This window comes from Lemur catta, chromosome X, assembly GCF_020740605.2.
Source record: "Lemur catta isolate mLemCat1 chromosome X, mLemCat1.pri, whole genome shotgun sequence".
NCBI lineage: Eukaryota > Metazoa > Chordata > Mammalia > Primates > Lemuridae > Lemur > Lemur catta.
This window is the reverse complement of record NC_059155.1, coordinates 54361551-54376871: the sequence shown is the minus strand read 5'-3', so window position 1 is coordinate 54376871 and position 15321 is coordinate 54361551. Positions and strand designations below refer to the sequence as shown.

The 15321-nt window shown below is 49.3% G+C and overlaps 2 protein-coding genes and 1 non-coding gene across 5 annotated transcripts; 2 read left to right on the top strand and 1 right to left on the bottom strand.

The window, feature by feature from the left end:
- Positions 1 to 304: 304 nt before the first annotated feature.
- Positions 305 to 3417, bottom strand: LOC123628246 (uridine-cytidine kinase 1-like). Its single transcript, XM_045537870.1, is given in 5 exon segments — positions 305 to 381; positions 384 to 553; positions 555 to 644; positions 714 to 985; positions 3334 to 3417. Coding segments are annotated over 5 exon segments (693 nt in total).
- On the top strand, positions 2368 to 14186 carry TRO (trophinin). 3 transcript variants are annotated; one of them, XM_045538440.1, is made up of 14 exons: positions 2368 to 2460; positions 3668 to 3741; positions 4034 to 5212; positions 5891 to 5995; positions 6104 to 6167; positions 6429 to 6508; positions 7030 to 7121; positions 8176 to 8255; positions 8349 to 8391; positions 8774 to 8836; positions 9403 to 9517; positions 10336 to 11398; positions 12362 to 13814; positions 13967 to 14186. In XM_045538440.1, exons 2-13 carry the CDS (start codon positions 3694 to 3696, stop codon positions 13801 to 13803), a joined length of 4374 nt encoding a protein of 1457 aa, XP_045394396.1. In that variant the 5' UTR covers positions 2368 to 2460; positions 3668 to 3693; the 3' UTR covers positions 13804 to 13814; positions 13967 to 14186. The 3 variants fall into 3 exon arrangements, with proteins under 3 accessions (XP_045394396.1, XP_045394393.1, XP_045394394.1); XM_045538437.1 differs by lacking the exon at positions 13967 to 14186 and having other exon boundaries at positions 2382 to 2460; positions 10336 to 10443; positions 13494 to 13638; XM_045538438.1 differs by lacking the exon at positions 13967 to 14186 and having other exon boundaries at positions 2427 to 2546; positions 10336 to 10443; positions 13494 to 13638.
- LOC123628991 lies at positions 9043 to 9168 on the top strand. The gene has a single exon (XR_006731866.1). It is a non-coding gene; the product is annotated as a small nucleolar RNA SNORA11 (small nucleolar RNA).
- Positions 14187 to 15321: the final 1135 nt, after the last annotated feature.

Here is a 15321-nt window from a genome sequence, read left to right as displayed (position 1 = left end):
ACATTCTGTGGTATTTATCAGTGACCTAGAAAGAGTTTTAAACCTCCTGAAACCTGGGGAATCAGGTGAGAACCTCAGGAATGCCCTGTCAATATCTTATCAAACTGAGTTTGAATGACATGTCCAGGTTTCAATTCATAAGTAAAGGAGGCCTTTATCCTAATGCCACCCTGGAACATATACCAAGAGGAAGCAGTGGGTGCATTTTCAGGGGTAGGTGAGTATCTCCAGGCCCAGTCCCTGAAAGCATGTGCCTGTCGGGAGACCTGCCCAGGAGGCTCAAGGAGCAGCACACGGTAGCTCCTCAGTGGGGTCTGCTGCTGCACTCCAAGTGTGACCATTTGCCAGAGGTCAGCACCCCAGGGTGGTCTCCTGGCTTAGAAAGTTCCTCTTGTAGTTCTTCCCATTGGACTCTCCTTGGTGCCATTTGCAGATATCACTGTTCAGAATGTCCTGGATGTGCTGCATGATCAGGTTGATGGCAACCATACTGTCAACCCCACAAGGGATGATCACATTGGCATACTTCTTTGTCAGCAGGCAGAACTCCTCAGTGCATGTCCAGGAGAACTCTTTGAAAGAGCCTGACTTTGGAGTCTGTGTCCATAAAGAGGTGCATGTAGAACATGTCCCAGATCTCCTGGCTACAGAACACCAAGATGCCCTCAAACAGAACCACGTACACAGGATAGACCACTGTGGTCTCTGGTAACCTTGAGTGGGTCACAAAATCATAGGTTGGGACTTTGACAGTTTTGCCCTCCAAGAGGTTTTTCAGAGTCCTGTGCATCAGAGTATTATCAGAAGTATCTAGATTGTCAGATTGGTACTTTCTCTTAAAGGATTTAGCCTTCTGTTCTGCTGTCAGGACCTTATAGAACCTGTCTTGGCTTAGGATGACCAACTTGTGCTGCCGGTGGTCCACTTCATTCTGTCCCAGAAGCTCCATGATCTTCTTACACACAGTCAACTTCCCGCTGCTCACCTGGACCAGGAAGGGACCACTGGTGGAGGGAGCCTCCAGTGTAGTGCCCTAGCAGTCGCCATCTCTAGCCAAAGCCATCGCGGCCTCTGCCACCCACTCCTTCCCCAGAACAGCCTTGTTTTAAGATATTTTAAATTCCCCCTTTAATTTCTTTTTTGATCCATTGGTTATTCAGGAGTATGTTGTTTAATTTCCATATATTTGTGAATTTTTTGGAATTTCTTCTCTTATTAATTTCTAGTTTCATACCATAGTGGTTGGAAAAGATACTTGATATGATTTCAGTCTTCTTAAATTTGTTAACACTTGTTTTGTGGCCTAACTTATGACTTATCCCCAAGAATGTTCCATGAGCACTTAAGAAGAATGTGCATTCTTCTGCTGTTGGATGAAATGTTCTGTATATATTTGTTAAGTCCATTTGGTCTAAATCCAATGCATCTCTATTGATTTTCTCTCTGGATGATCTGTGCATTGTTGAAAGTGGTGTATTAACATCCCCTACTATTATTGCATTGCAGTCTATCTGTCCCTTTAGATGTATTAATATTTGCTTTATATATTTCGGTGCTTTTATAATGGGTACATATATATCTATAATTATTAGATCTTCTTGATGAATTGGCTCTTTTATCATTATATAATGATGTTTTTATCTTGTTTTACAATTTTTTACTTAATGTCTATTTTATCTGACATAAGTGTAGTTACCGTTGCTCTCTTTTGAATGATCAAGTGAATACATGAATGCCACAAATTTTTTCCTGCACTGGGAAGCAGTGCACCATGGTACAAAAGGGCCTAAATACTTGCTTAGTGGACTGATAAAGGAGGAACACAGCCCACAATGTTTTTCAAATAAGTTGATATTTTTAAAAAGCATCAATATAGTCATTGAGGGATCAATAAAAAAACCTTCTGTAGACTTTTTTACATTTACTGTTTTTATTCTGAATTACATATGATGTAGGGGCATCCTATCTTTTATTGTTTAGAGCATCTAAATGTTTTAATCTGGTTATACTTGAGAGGTAGAAATGAATATGACCTAGTCCCCTGCCCCCAAGGCAGCTCCTGGGGGAGAGAGATCCAGTTACACAGTATAACAACACTCAATGTAATTAGCGTAGGGATAAGAAGGGTTGGTGTGGGAGCTCGGAGAAGCACATTCCTCCTAGGGAGAAATGGAGGATCAAAGAGGAACAGGGATCCAGGGTAGAGAATAGAAAAATCAAATGGAGAATAAGAGGGAGTGATTGATGAATAAGGGGTAGTAAGCAGAAAAGAGGAGTTACACTGAGGAGAATGGAAAGTTGAAAGTAGGGAGCAGAGGAAAAGGCTGACAAGCAGGGACAGAGACCCCCCTCTGGAGGCGGAAACAGGCAGGACCACTTCCGGCCAGGGAGGGGGGGATAAGCTCAGACCTAAGGAGAGGCTTGGAGAGAGCAGACGCCTTCTGGACTCAGGAGGACGAGGTGAGCTGAGGTGCCGGCTTTAGTGAAGATCCTGTGGGGGCTTCCTGGCTGCCGCTTCGACGTGCCTGACTCCACACGCCCCTAAGGTTTGAAGAAAATCTGCTGGGGGTTCAGGACTTAACCGCATCACAGTAGCTGTGTTTAGAGGTGCATGGACCTGGTTCGCACGGGAGAAAGGAGGGGACAGAATCCCCTTTGGGCCACAGAAAAGAGAGATCTGGACTTGGTTCGGGCCATAAAAAAGAGGGATGCAGACATGGTTGTGGCCACAGAAAGGAAGGATCGAGAAACAGTTCAGGCTGTGGCAAGAGGGGAGGAGGAGAAAGGCAGGACTCCGTTCAGGCTGGAGAAAGGGGGCAGGACCCTTTTGGGGCCGAGGAAAGAAGGGATCGGGTTCCAGAGAAAGGAGGGGACAGAATCCCATTGAACAGCTGAAAGGACCAGACTCAGGCAGGAGAAAGGAGGGGCTAGGACCCGGTTGGTTCTAGTTTGAAAAGGGAAAAAGACAGGACCTGGTAGGGTTCAAGAACAAGGAATACACATAAGGTTTATTCCGTTGGATTTGGGGATGGGGTATCCATGTTGAAGAAAGGGCGGGGCCGGGCACATGCGGACGTGGAAAGAGTGGGGAGTGGTGTTGGGGAAGGGGCGGTGCAGAGATGTACTGCAGAGCGGAGGGAGGGGGCGTATTGGGAAAGGGCGGTGCAAAGTGGTACTGCAGGGCGGAGGGAGGGGGCTGGTGTTGGGGGAAGGGTTGGATCGAGAGATGTGATGCAGTTAGAAACAGTGGGTCAGGGGTGGGGTAGAGATATTCTGCTGCTCTGAGAGCCGGGGGCGTATGTGGGAATGAGCTGCTTAGACTGGCCCGCTCACCAAGGCGCATGCGCGATGAGCGTCTTGAACGGGTTCTTTTGGGAAAGCGGTGGGCCTGAGAGCCGGCCCCTGATCGGCGCGCATGCGCACAATCAAGTTGCGGTAGGGGGCGTGTAAAGGGGCAAGGTCATAGAACTGACTCTCTTGGAGGCAAAAAGAACTAGGGCTGGGAAAAGAGATGGCCGGAGTTTCTAAGGTGTAAGAATCCAGGAGTTCAAAGGTTTGGGGCCGAAGGTTAGATGAGACTCCCCCACTTCAGGATAGGTGAGATGAAACATCTCATGACTCCCCACCTCTGTCTCATTCTCCCCTAACTCAGGCTCATTCCTTTTAGGCTCAGCTGTTACTTGGCCTCCCAGAATGATGGATAAGAGAAATGACTACAGTTATAGGATGCCTCCATTCCAGGTGAGGCCTTTCTGCATTCTCACCAGGCCATCCGCCCTGTCCTGAGTTCACTTACTGCTCTTGAGCCCCCCACCACCATGTAGCTGCATAATTCCCTGCCTAACCTGTCTCAGTCCTCCCCTGCATGGTGAAGGGGGAGGAGAGGAAAACCTGCCTGACTATCCCTTGCTCGCTTCCCCTTCTCCCACTCCCTTCAATCAACCACTGCTCAGAGGAAGGGGAGGGCTTCATGGAAAGGGGTGGGCTATAGGGAGGTACCATGGCCCAGATGATCATAATCCTAAGTGTGTAGGGCCCTCTGCCTCCCCCTGGGAGCCTGGGGCTTCCCTTGCCTCCAGATGTACAGACTGAGACCACAGAAGAGGACAGTGTCTTGCTGATGCACACCCTGTTGGCGGCAACCAGGGACCCTCTGGCCATGGACTCCTCAGTTGCCAACCGGCCTAAGAAAAGCAAGACCAAGAAGGCCCCTATAAAGACTATTACTAAGGCTGCCCCTGCTGCCCCTCCAGTCCCAACTGCCAATGAAATTGCCACTGACAAGCCCAGAATAACTCTGCAGGTTTTAAACTTGCCAATCATCACCCAGATTAGCCAGGCTTCAGCTATCACTGAGGCAGCCAATATTCAGGTCTCTTCAATCACTGCTCAGACTAAGAAAGCCAACAGGATGAAGAAAGTTACTGCCAACACAGCCCAAGGCTCTCAATCCCCAACTGACAGTCAGGGTGTCAATACACAGCTCAAGTCACCTTTGCAGGTCTTAAACCTACCAGGCATCTCACAGACTATCCAGGCTCCAATTGCCAGTGAGTCAGCCAATTCCCAGGCTTTGATAGCCTCCACCAAGCCTAAGAAAGCTTCTAAGGCCAAGAAGGTTGCAAATAAAGCCATAGCTAGTGCCACTGAGGTCTCACCGGCTCCAATTGCCACCTATACAGCTACCACTCAAGGCCAAATTATCAGTGAGACAGTCAATACCCAGGCCACAGCAGCCTCCATCCGAACCAAGAAAGCCTGTAAAGCCAAGAAGACAACTGCTAAGGCCATGCATACTGACACTGAGCAAATAGAGGCTCCAAATGTCACCAGACAGATTGAAGCCTCAGCAGCAGCTATCCGGCCCAAAAAATCCAAGGGCAAGAAGGCTGCCAATAAGGGCCCAAATTTTGCCTCTGAAATCTTTAAGGCCCCACCTGCCACTCAAATGGTCACAAACCAAGCACTAGCAACCAACCTTTGGGTCAAGAGAGGGTCTAGGGCTCGGAAGACTGGCGCTAAGGCTCGGGCAACTGAAAGCCTGACTCAAATTACTGACCAAGGGGCAAAGACCAAGATGGCCACAGCTCAGACCAACGTAGGTGCCCTTGAGACTCAGGTTGCTGCTGCTGTCCAGGCCCTGGCAGACGACTATCTGGCTCACTTGAGTCTGGAGCCCACAACCAGGACTCAGGGCAAGAGGAACAGAAAGGTGAGATTTCTGACATCACCATCCTTGACTTTGTGCTTCTTTTCCATTCGTATCCTTCTAGTTGTACTTTTCTTCTATACAAGTTAACTGAACCTTTTTACTTTGAGCCAATGCCTGTGTTCAGATAGGCTATGGAAGATGCTGAGAAGAATGTGATATAGTTTTTGCTCCCTGGCAGTTCACAGATTGGTGGGGAAAGAAGACATCCATACACTTAGCTACAACCTGTATGTAATTCAATTTGTATTTATGTAGTAGTTACTATGCGCCACATGGTAACTTTGTGTTGGGTACATTTATACAGGTTTTATCTTTATGTCTTGAAAGTAACTCTTACCAACAAGGGATCATAGGTCTCAGTTTTTACACATAAGAAAACTGAGTCCCAGAGAGGTGAAGTGACTTGTCTAAGGGGTACCAGCTAGCAGAATCAGTGGTGGCCAAAGGAAGAGGAGAAGCCCCAGGCCCTGTCCTTGGGTTGCTCCTGGCCTGACAGGGGAACGAAACTCCTGCTGGGACACAATGAAAGATAAGCCCAGGACTGAGGGTGACCAATGGCAGGGTCAGGCCCCACTACAGGGGAAGGTTTAAGGAGACTTTCTGAAGGAGGCAGATGAGGAGACAAAGCTATCTCTTTCACCTGGTGACTCTGGATCTTCATTCTTTCTGATGATGAAGTCCAGGCATCTGAATGGGGATGAGAGAAGTGGCAGTAATTACAGGCGGATCCCATGGGGCCAGAGGCCTCCACCACCCCGAGATGTGGCCATTTTGCAAGAAAGGGTAAGAATCCAATGCTGCCCGGTCTCTTCTTCACCTGCCCTCTTCTCTGCCCCTTCCAAATTTTCTGTAAACATATTGAGATCTCCCCATCCATTCCTCTTCTCTCAGGCAAATAAGTTGGTGAAATACCTGTTGGTTAAGGACCAGACAAAGATCCCCATCAAGCGCTCAGGTAGTGTCCTACCAACCCTCCTCCTTGAGCTCGTCTCTCCACTCTCCTCTCCCCTTATGGTCTGGGGGTAACCTTTTACCTTTATGGCCTCCTCGTTTTCTCATTTCTATACCTGTATTCTCCTCATATTCTGCCATGGCTGGCATCTCCCATTAACACAGTTCAGGTTTCTGGCTGCACTGACCCCACAGGACTGGCAAAAGGGCTGCGGCCCTGTGGCCCCTGCTCAGCCTGGCTGCTCCCACTTTTCCCTTCTTGCAGACATGCTGAAGGATGTCATCCAAGAATATGATGAATATTTCCCAGAGATCATTGAACGAGCAAGCTATGCTCTGGAGAAGGTGAAAGGGCAGCCCTGGGGGATGGGTGCAATGGGGAGGATTCGAATCAAAGGTGTACATGTCCCTTCTGGGGGGAACCACAGAGACCAGCTAGTCCAGCCCCATCACTGTGCTGATGGGTAGACAGTGGCCTAGGGAGCAGTGTAGACTAGCCATGGGTTACACAGCAAGTCAGTAATGAAAGCATAACTAGGACCCAAGCCACTCAACTTAGTCCCAGCTTCTGTCTGCAGCTGGACACATCCTGACATGTATTTCAGATGCTCACCTGTCCCTTCCATTCCTCATTATCTGTCTCCCTAGGTTTCCACTGATCAAGATGATGACATTGATGACAGTAGTACATTTGCTGTGTGTTTATTGGGTGCCAGCACTTAGTTACATGCTTTATGTGTATTATCTCACTGATTTCTCACATGCACAAAACCCCTAGGTACATGGGGAGCCACGGCATGCCTGGGAAGCTCATTGATGCCTAAGCTGAATTTTGTGATCTCACAGGCTATTCTTTTACTTGGCAGATGTTTCGAGTCAATCTGAAGGAAATTGATAAGCAAAATAGCTTGTATATTCTCATCAGCAATCAGGAATCCTCCGCAGGCATACTGGGAACGTAAGCTGGGGAAGGGCTGGGGTGGGGGTGGGGCTTCTGCTTTTGTTCATGGTTCTAGCCCTTCCCTGTACTCTCTCCCTACATCCTCTTAGAGGGTCAGGAAAGACAGGGCCCCCAAAGCCCGTGTCCCAGCCCCCACACACAGTTGGAGCCCTGCACTCAGTAGTGGTGCCTGATTATGATGGACTGAAGGCTGTAAGAGACTGGGGTGGGCATTCCTGCTGTCAGGTTTCCTGTCTCTCCAGAAGCTTCCCAGGAAAGCAGGCCTATTGTTGCTTGTCTCTCTTCCTACTGAGTCCCTGGCCAGGCCTTGGTAGAGTAGTTCTCAAGGAGAGCTTCGTGGTATGGGTGGATCAGAATGCTCTAAGGGCAAGAAAGATTTGGATGTGCTTTTCTCTGTATGTATCTTTGTGTAGTGCTTACTCCCTTCACCATGCTGTGGGGAGTTAGAGAAGGACAAAATGCTTGCTCTGACCTCAAGGAGTACCTAGTTTAACTCAGAAGGCTAGACTTGACCCTAGGAGATAACCAGTCCAGACAAGGAATGACCAAAAATAAGAGTCATGGCTTCAACTTGAAGTCAGACTGGCAGAATCACCATAGATTCACGTGAAAGAGACTTTACCATGGCCTCACCTCCTTAGTGCCTATATATGAAAACTGAAGCCTGGAGCAAGCTAGGAAATTGTCCAGGGTCATGTGGAGTGTTGTCAATGGGGCCCTGCCTAGAATTCTCTCAGGGCCGAGAGTTCTGGGAGAGAAAGAAGGGACTCACGTTGACTGGGTGCCTGGGTTGTACCAGGGTGACAAGCATCCTTCCATCTTCTTGGCAACCTGGGAAGGGGAAGGTGTGATTTTCTCATTTTGCTGAATAAGAGACTGAGGCTCACGAGTCTACGTGCCTTGCCCAGGGTCACACGGAGCTTGAAGCGTAGACTCGGCAGAATTCTCCCATATCTGAGGAATCTGGGAGAGGCTAGCCTAGTGAGCTGGCTAGTGTGTCTTTTGCAGATGGCTGCTGGGCATAAACCTCTCTGTCCTATTATTCCCTTAGGACTAAGGACACACCCAAGCTGGGTCTCCTCATGGTGATTCTGAGTGTCATTTTTATGAATGGCAACAAGGCCAGTGAGGGTGAGTGGCTTGGTATGCAGTTGAATGGGTGGTCATGGTCTGGATTCCAAATGTTCATTTTCTGTCCCTCTCTCCTCTTGCCTCCCCTCGCAGCTGTCATCTGGGAGGTGCTACGCAAGTTGGGGCTGCGGCCTGGGTATGATTGGGCTCTCTCAGCGCTTGCTGTCCATGTTGTCCTTTGGCAAGAGAGGACGGTCCCAGGATTGCATCAGCCTGGTGGTCTGGTGGAGAGGGCCCAGGGTTCTGACCTGGGTGGATGGGGAAATGGTCCTGAACTCTCTCCTCCCTCTCTCTCCTATGTCCTCTGTCTGTTCGAAGCTGAGATGTTAGATAGACCTTCAGGTTTCTCTCACAAAGAGCCATTTGCTGCTTGCTCTAGTGGCCACACGCTTACTTCTTTCTTCACCTCACTGAGACTGCCCCACGTGCTAGAGAGGTCTCTTCCATGTTGGATAATGCCTCTGCCCTCATCTGGGCAGTTCTGATCTGTGTTCACATGTTATTTTTCCCATTGTCAGGGTGAAGCATTCGCTGTTTGGGGAAGTAAGGAAGCTCATCACAGACGAGTTTGTCAAGCAGAAGTAAGTGGTGTTTGGGGGCTTTGCTTTTTCTGGCCCTGAAGTGTTCTGGGCATACTGATCTGATCCAGAAAGTGCTTGGTCACCACCTTTCTTACACTAGCTTTAGAGGGATGGGCATCCTGTGTTCTAGAATTGAGTCCTGCCTAAAATTCCCATAGGCGGACTTTTCCAGGACTGGGTCAGACTCAACATAAGACCCTTGTAGTGGGGTGTGCGCAGAGCAGGGGGTCTGAAGAATGGCCCCTCTGTCTACAACACACCCAACAGAAATCTCGAGTTAGTCCTACAGGTGGCAATACTTTGGCCTTCCTGTGACATAGTACTCGACACATGCCTCTACTGCAGCACCCTAAGTGACTCCTTTGCACACAGCCAATGGGAAACGGCTCAGTATTAGAAGCTGAGACCATAAACTCTGTTTGGGAATGAGTCTGGGGCAGGAGGATCTTACAAATCCTTCTCCAGGGGCTGTTTAGTATTTGTTTGGAGGAGGTTGCTACTTCATGCCTAGTGGTTAGACAACAGGTTTGCTTGGTTCAAAATAAGTTTTATTTCCTTTCTCCAAGGTACCTGGAGTACAAGAGGGTCCCCAACAGCAGACCACCTGAATATGAGTTCTTCTGGGGCTTGCGCTCCTACCATGAGACTAGCAAGATGAAAGTCCTCAAGTTTGCATGCAAGGTAATAGGAAAGCTGCCTGAGTTTGGCATATTAAGGGAATAGGATTCCCCTGGCTGGGTCAGGCAAAGTGCAGGGATGGTCAGGTACAGAGCAGTCTGAAGTTCATATATAAACATATGGAATGTCATTTATGTACCAAATGCTGCTAGATATATAGTTTACATCATCTCATTCATTCTTTGTACTTTGTATCAATCAGCTTGGGCTGCCATAGCAAAATACCATAGACTGAGTGGCTTGAAAAACAGAAATTTATTTTCTCACAGGTCTGGAGGGTGAAAATCCCAGATCGAGGTCCAGCATGGTCAGTTTCTGGTGAAGGCTCTCCTCCTGGCTTGCACATGGCCACCCTCTTGCTGTGTCCACACATGGCAGAGAAAGAAAGCGAGCTTTCTAGTGTCTCTTCTTATAAGGACACTAATCCTATTGGATCAGAACCTCACCCTTATGATACCATTTAACCTTAATTACTTCTATAAAGGCCCTATCTCCAAATACAGTCACATTGGGGGTTGGAGATTCAACATAGGGATTTGGGGGGGGACACAAACATTCAGTTCACAACATACTTTCTTATCATTTCCCATATTATAGATGAAGACACTTAGGCTCAGTGAGGTTAAATAACTTGTCCAAGGTTATATAGCACCTAAGTTATCAGAGCTGAAATTAGATCTCAGGACTGACCCATGATAGAGCTCTAGTAACTAGGAATTTAAAAAAAATATTGCCATTACTTCTATACAAACCCATAGTAGGTGCTTAATGCATGATTACAAGAGTTATTTTCCTTATAATGATTATCATTCCCATTTTAGGTACAGAAGAAAGACCCCAAGGACTGGGCTGCTCAGTACCGGGAGGCAGTGGAGATGGAAGTCCAAGCTGCAGCTGTGGCTGTGGCCGAGGCTGAGGCCAGGGCTGAGGCAAGAGCCCAAATGGGGATTGGAGAGGAAGCTGTGGCTGGGCCCTGGAATTGGGATGACATGGATATTGACTGCCTAACAAGGGAAGAGTTGGGTGATGATGCTCAGGCCTGGAGCAGATTTTCATTTGAAATTGAGGGCAGAGCCCAAGAAAATGTGGATGCCAGCACCAACGTCAACTTCAGCAGAGGAGCTAGCACCAGGGATAGCTTCAGCGATGGTGCTAGTATTAGCCTCAGTGGTGCACCCAGCCCCAGTGGTGGCTTTGGTGGTGGAGCTGGCATTACCTTCAGTGGTATACCCAGCACCAGTGCCAGCTTCAGTAGTACAGCCAGCATTAGCTTTGGTGGAACAGCCAGCACTAGCCCCAGCTTCAGCAGTACAGCCTGTATTAGCTTTGGTGGTGCACCCAGCACCAGCTCTAGTTTTAGCAGTCAAGCCAGCATTAGCTTTGGTGGCATACCTTGTACCAGTGCCAGCTTTAGTGATGGAGTCAGCTCTAGTTTCAGTGGTCCACTCAACACTAGTGCCCCTTTCAGTGGTGGAGGCAGCTCTGGGTTTGGAGACACACTCAGCACCACTGCTGGCTTTAGTGGTGCACTCAGCACCAGTACCAGCTTCTGCAGTGTGCCCACTACAAGCACAGTTTTCAGTGGTGCACTTAGCACCAGCACTGGTTTTGGAGGCACACTCAGCACCAGCATCTGCTTTGGTGGCTCTCCCAGCTCTGGTGCCAGCGTTGGGGGTACACTCAGTACCAGTATCTGTTTTGGTGGCTCCCCCAACAGCAACACTGGTTTTGGTGGTACACTCAGCACCAGTGTCTCCTTCTGTGGCTCTCCCAACACCAGTGCCAACTTTGGTGGTACACTAAGCACCAGCGTCTGCTTTGGTGGCTCTCCCAGTACCAGTACTGACTTTGGCGGAGTGCTCAACACCAGTGCTGGCTTTGGTGGTGCTGTCTTCACCAGCACGGACTTTGGCAATACACTAAGCACCAGCGTCTGCTTTGGTGGCTCTCCCAGCACCAGTGCCAGCTTTGGCTGTGCAGTCAACAACAGTGCTGGCTTTGGTGGTGCTGTCTGTACCAACACCGACTTTGGCAGTACACTAAACACCAGTGTCTGCTTTGGTGACTCTCCCAGCACTAGTGCTGGCTTTGGCAGTTCACTCAACACCAGTGCTGGTTTTGGTGGTGCTGTCTGCACCAGCACTGACTTTGGCAGTACACTAAGCAACAGTGTCTGCTTTGGTGGCTCTCCCAGCACCAGCGCTGGCTTTGGTGGAGGACTCAACACCAGTGCCAGCTTTGGCTGTGCACTCAACACCAGTGCTGGTTTTGGTGGTGCTGTCTGCACCAGCACTGACTTTGGCAGTACACTAAGCAACAGTGTCTGCTTTGGTGGCTCTCCCAGCACCAGTGCTGGCTTTGGTGGAGGACTCAACACCAGTGCCAGCTTTGGCTGTGCACTCAACACCAGTGCTGGTTTTGGTGGTGCTGTCTGCACCAGCACTGACTTTGGCAGTACACTAAGCAACAGTGTCTGCTTTGGTGGCTCTCCCAGCACCAGTGCTGTTTTTGGCAGTGCACTCAACACCAGTGCTGGTTTTGGTGGAGCGCTCAATACCAGTGCTGGTTTTGGTGGTGCTGTCTGCACCAGCACCAACTTTGGCAGTACACTAAGCAACAGTGTCTGCTTTGGTGGCTCTTCCAGCACCAGTGCCAGCTTTGGCTGTGCACTCAACACCAGTGCTGGTTTTGGTGGAGTGCTCAATACCAGTGCTGGTTTTGGTGGTGCTGTCTGCACCAGCACCGACTTTGGCAGTACACTAAGCAACAGTGTCTGCTTTGGTGGCTCTCCCAGCACCAGTGCTGGCTTTGGCTGTGCACTCAACACCAGTGCTGGTTTTGGTGGAGCGCTCAATACCAGTGCTGGTTTTGGTGGTGCTGTCTGCACCAGCACCAACTTTGGCAGTACACTAAGCAACAGTGTCTGCTTTGGTGGCTCTCCCAGCACCAGTGCCAGCTTTGGCTGTGCACTCAACACCAGTGCTGGTTTTGGTGGAGCGCTCAATACCAGTGCTGGTTTTGGTGGTGCTGTCTGCACCAGCACCGACTTTGGCAGTACACTAAGCAACAGTGTCTGCTTTGGTGGCTTTCCCAGCACCAGTGCTGGTTTTGGTGGAGGACTCAACACCAGTGCCAGCTTTGGCAGTGCACTCAACACCAGTGCCAGTTTTGGCGGTGCTGTCAGCACCAGTGCTGGCTTCAGTGTTGCACCCAGCACCAACCCTGGCTTTGGTGGTGCATTCAGCACCAGTGCTGGCTTCAGTGGGGCACTTAGTACCACTACTGACCTTGGTGGTACTCCTAGCAACAATATGGGTTTTGGTGGTGCTCCCAGCACAAGTATCAGCTTTGGTGGTGCTCCCAGCACCGGTGTCAGGTTTGGTGGTGCTCACAGCACCAGCCTCTGTTTTGGTGGAGCTCCCAGCACCAGCCTCTGTTTTGGTGGCGCTCCCAGCACCAGCCTCTGCTTTGGCAGTGCATCTAACACCAACCTATGCTTTGGTGGCCCTCCTAGCACCAGTGCCTGCTTTAGTGGTGCTACCAGTGCCAGTTTTGGTGATGGACCCAGCACCAGTGCCGGTTTCAACTTTGGCAATGCATTAAGCACCAGTGCTGGATTTGGTGGTGGACTGAGCACCAGCGCTGGCTTCGGTGGTGGCCTAGGCACCAGTGCTAGCTTCAATGTTGGGCTAGGCACCAGCATCGGCTTTGGTGGCGGACTAGGCACCAGCTCTGGCTTCAGTGGCGGACTAGGCACCAGCACTGGCTTTGGTGGTGTACTAGGTACCAGTGCTGGCTTTAGTGGAGGACTGGTCACCAGCAATGGCTTTGGTGGTGGACTGGGCACTAATGCTGGTTTTGGCAACACACTTGGCACCAGCGCTGGCTTTGGTGGTGGCCTCAGCACCAGCGATGCCTTTGGCAGTGGGCCTAATGCCGGCTTCAACAGAGGACTGAGTACCATCATTGGCTTTGGCAGTGGTTCCAATACCAGCAATGGCTTTACTGGAGAACCCAGCACGAGCACCAGTTTCAGTAGTGGACCCAGTTCTATTGTTGGCTTCAGCGGTGGACCAAGCACTGGTGCTGGCTTCTGCAGTGGACCAAGCACCAGTGGCTTCGGAGGTGGATTGAACACTGGAGCTGGCTTCAGCAGTGGACCAAGCACTGGTGCTGGCTTCGGCGGTGGACCAAGCACTGGTACTGGCTTCAGCAGTGGACTGAGCACTGGTCCTGGCTTTGGTGGTGGAGCCACCAGCCTTGGTGCCTGTGGCTTCTCCTATGGCTAGTGAGGTTTCAGGTAATTGTAATATTTTCATTACCAGGGCCCATGAGGATGGGTATAAGAAACCTCGGGGTGGGAGAGTGGAGTGGGAAGATGAGGCAATGAGGGAAGTATGAGAAAGCAGTATATTTGGTGCTAAAATGTGTTCCTGTGTATTTTGTTTTCAGGTTTATTCCCCATGTTACCACTAATGAATTGCAGCAGTCTTACCCATGGAGTCAAGGTACATCCATGGGATCTTTGTCCACACATCAGTCTAAGCAGCTATGACCAATCAGCTGAGGGTGACATGCTATGAAAAATCTGTTTGCTGTTTCTGCTTTATTGTTTGCTTTCTGTATGCTGTCATATTTTGCTATCAGAGTTACATTAAATTTGCAAAATGAATTCGAGTTTTTTTGGTTTTTTAATGTTCTTAGGTAGTTGTGGAGTGGCATCTTAAGTAGTTGTAGCATCTTGAATTCATAGAAAAGCAGGAGATCAGCATAGCTTTTTAGGGAAGGTGAGGCTCCAATTTTTGGCTCAAAGGCAAGTATGACTTCAGCAGGATAGAGGCCCAAGGAAAGCATGGCAAGCAAGAAGACAATAGTTTGAGCAAAGACATGGTGGGGGAAAGCCTGGAGCAGAAGGCAAAGGAAGAGGGTTCTGGACAGTAAGTACAGATTCACTTTGATTCATTTGTGTAAGAATGGAGGGATAGAGGGGGAGGTAATGAGGGGAGGACACAGGAACAAGGGAGGAATTTCTTAGGATAGGAGAGAAAGACTTGAGCATATTACATAGTCTGTGGGGCAAAAGGCAATAAGGAGGGACAGGAAATAGACATGAAAGAATCAGGAATTGACTGAAGTAGCCTGTTCCTGAGAAAGTGGGATGGGTTAGGGTGCCAGATAATAGAAGGTGACCCTGACTTTGAAGAGGATTTAAGGGTGGTTATGGAAGAAGATAAATATAGATCTGCTTCAAGCAGTGATCAGCAACCCTGTAGTCGATCTCAACAAAAAAAAGGGATGTGGATTATGCAGGATTTGGGTCTTGCTGGGTGTTTGTGATGGAAAGACAAGGGAACAAAAGCAGTGAGTATATGAGTCTGTCTCTAACACTGGGTTGCTGGTACCTGGCCCACAGTAGGCAGATGGAGAGTGGCTGAAGAGGATCCAAGCTGATTAGGGATGGAAGAACACTGAGGATGGGTTGGGAGACAATGGAGCAATCAAAGGACTATGCTCTCGATGCAGTACAACAACAAATATTGTTTGTTCATAAAATACTACACGTATGCCTATTGTATGCAGGCATGCTGCTAGGGATCCTGTGGATGACACAGAATTGTAAGGACTTGGGTGGGGGTGGGCAGTGATCAGACAGTGGGATGCTTGCATTGAAGAAGTCAGAGTGGGGAGATAAATGTCAAGGTTCATAGAGTGGGTAGCTGAAGGGGAGAAGATGATCATTGGAGTTGAGGGGGTCAGGGGACCGGGAGGCCAGGGTGTTGGTTGGGTCATTCACATGGACAGTGAAA

What these genes read in the sequence shown, in the direction of transcription:
- TRO (XM_045538440.1), top strand. Translation starts at nt 3,694, where the DNA reads ATGATGGATAAGAGAAATGACTACAGTTATAGGATGCCTCCATTCCAG. An exon ending in AGGGCAAGAGGAACAGAAAG is followed by an intron (nt 5,213 to 5,890) that starts GTGAGATTTCTG and finishes CTGATGATGAAG; the next exon opens with TCCAGGCATCTGAATGGGGA. An exon ending in GATCCCCATCAAGCGCTCAG is followed by an intron (nt 6,168 to 6,428) that starts GTAGTGTCCTAC and finishes CCCTTCTTGCAG; the next exon opens with ACATGCTGAAGGATGTCATC.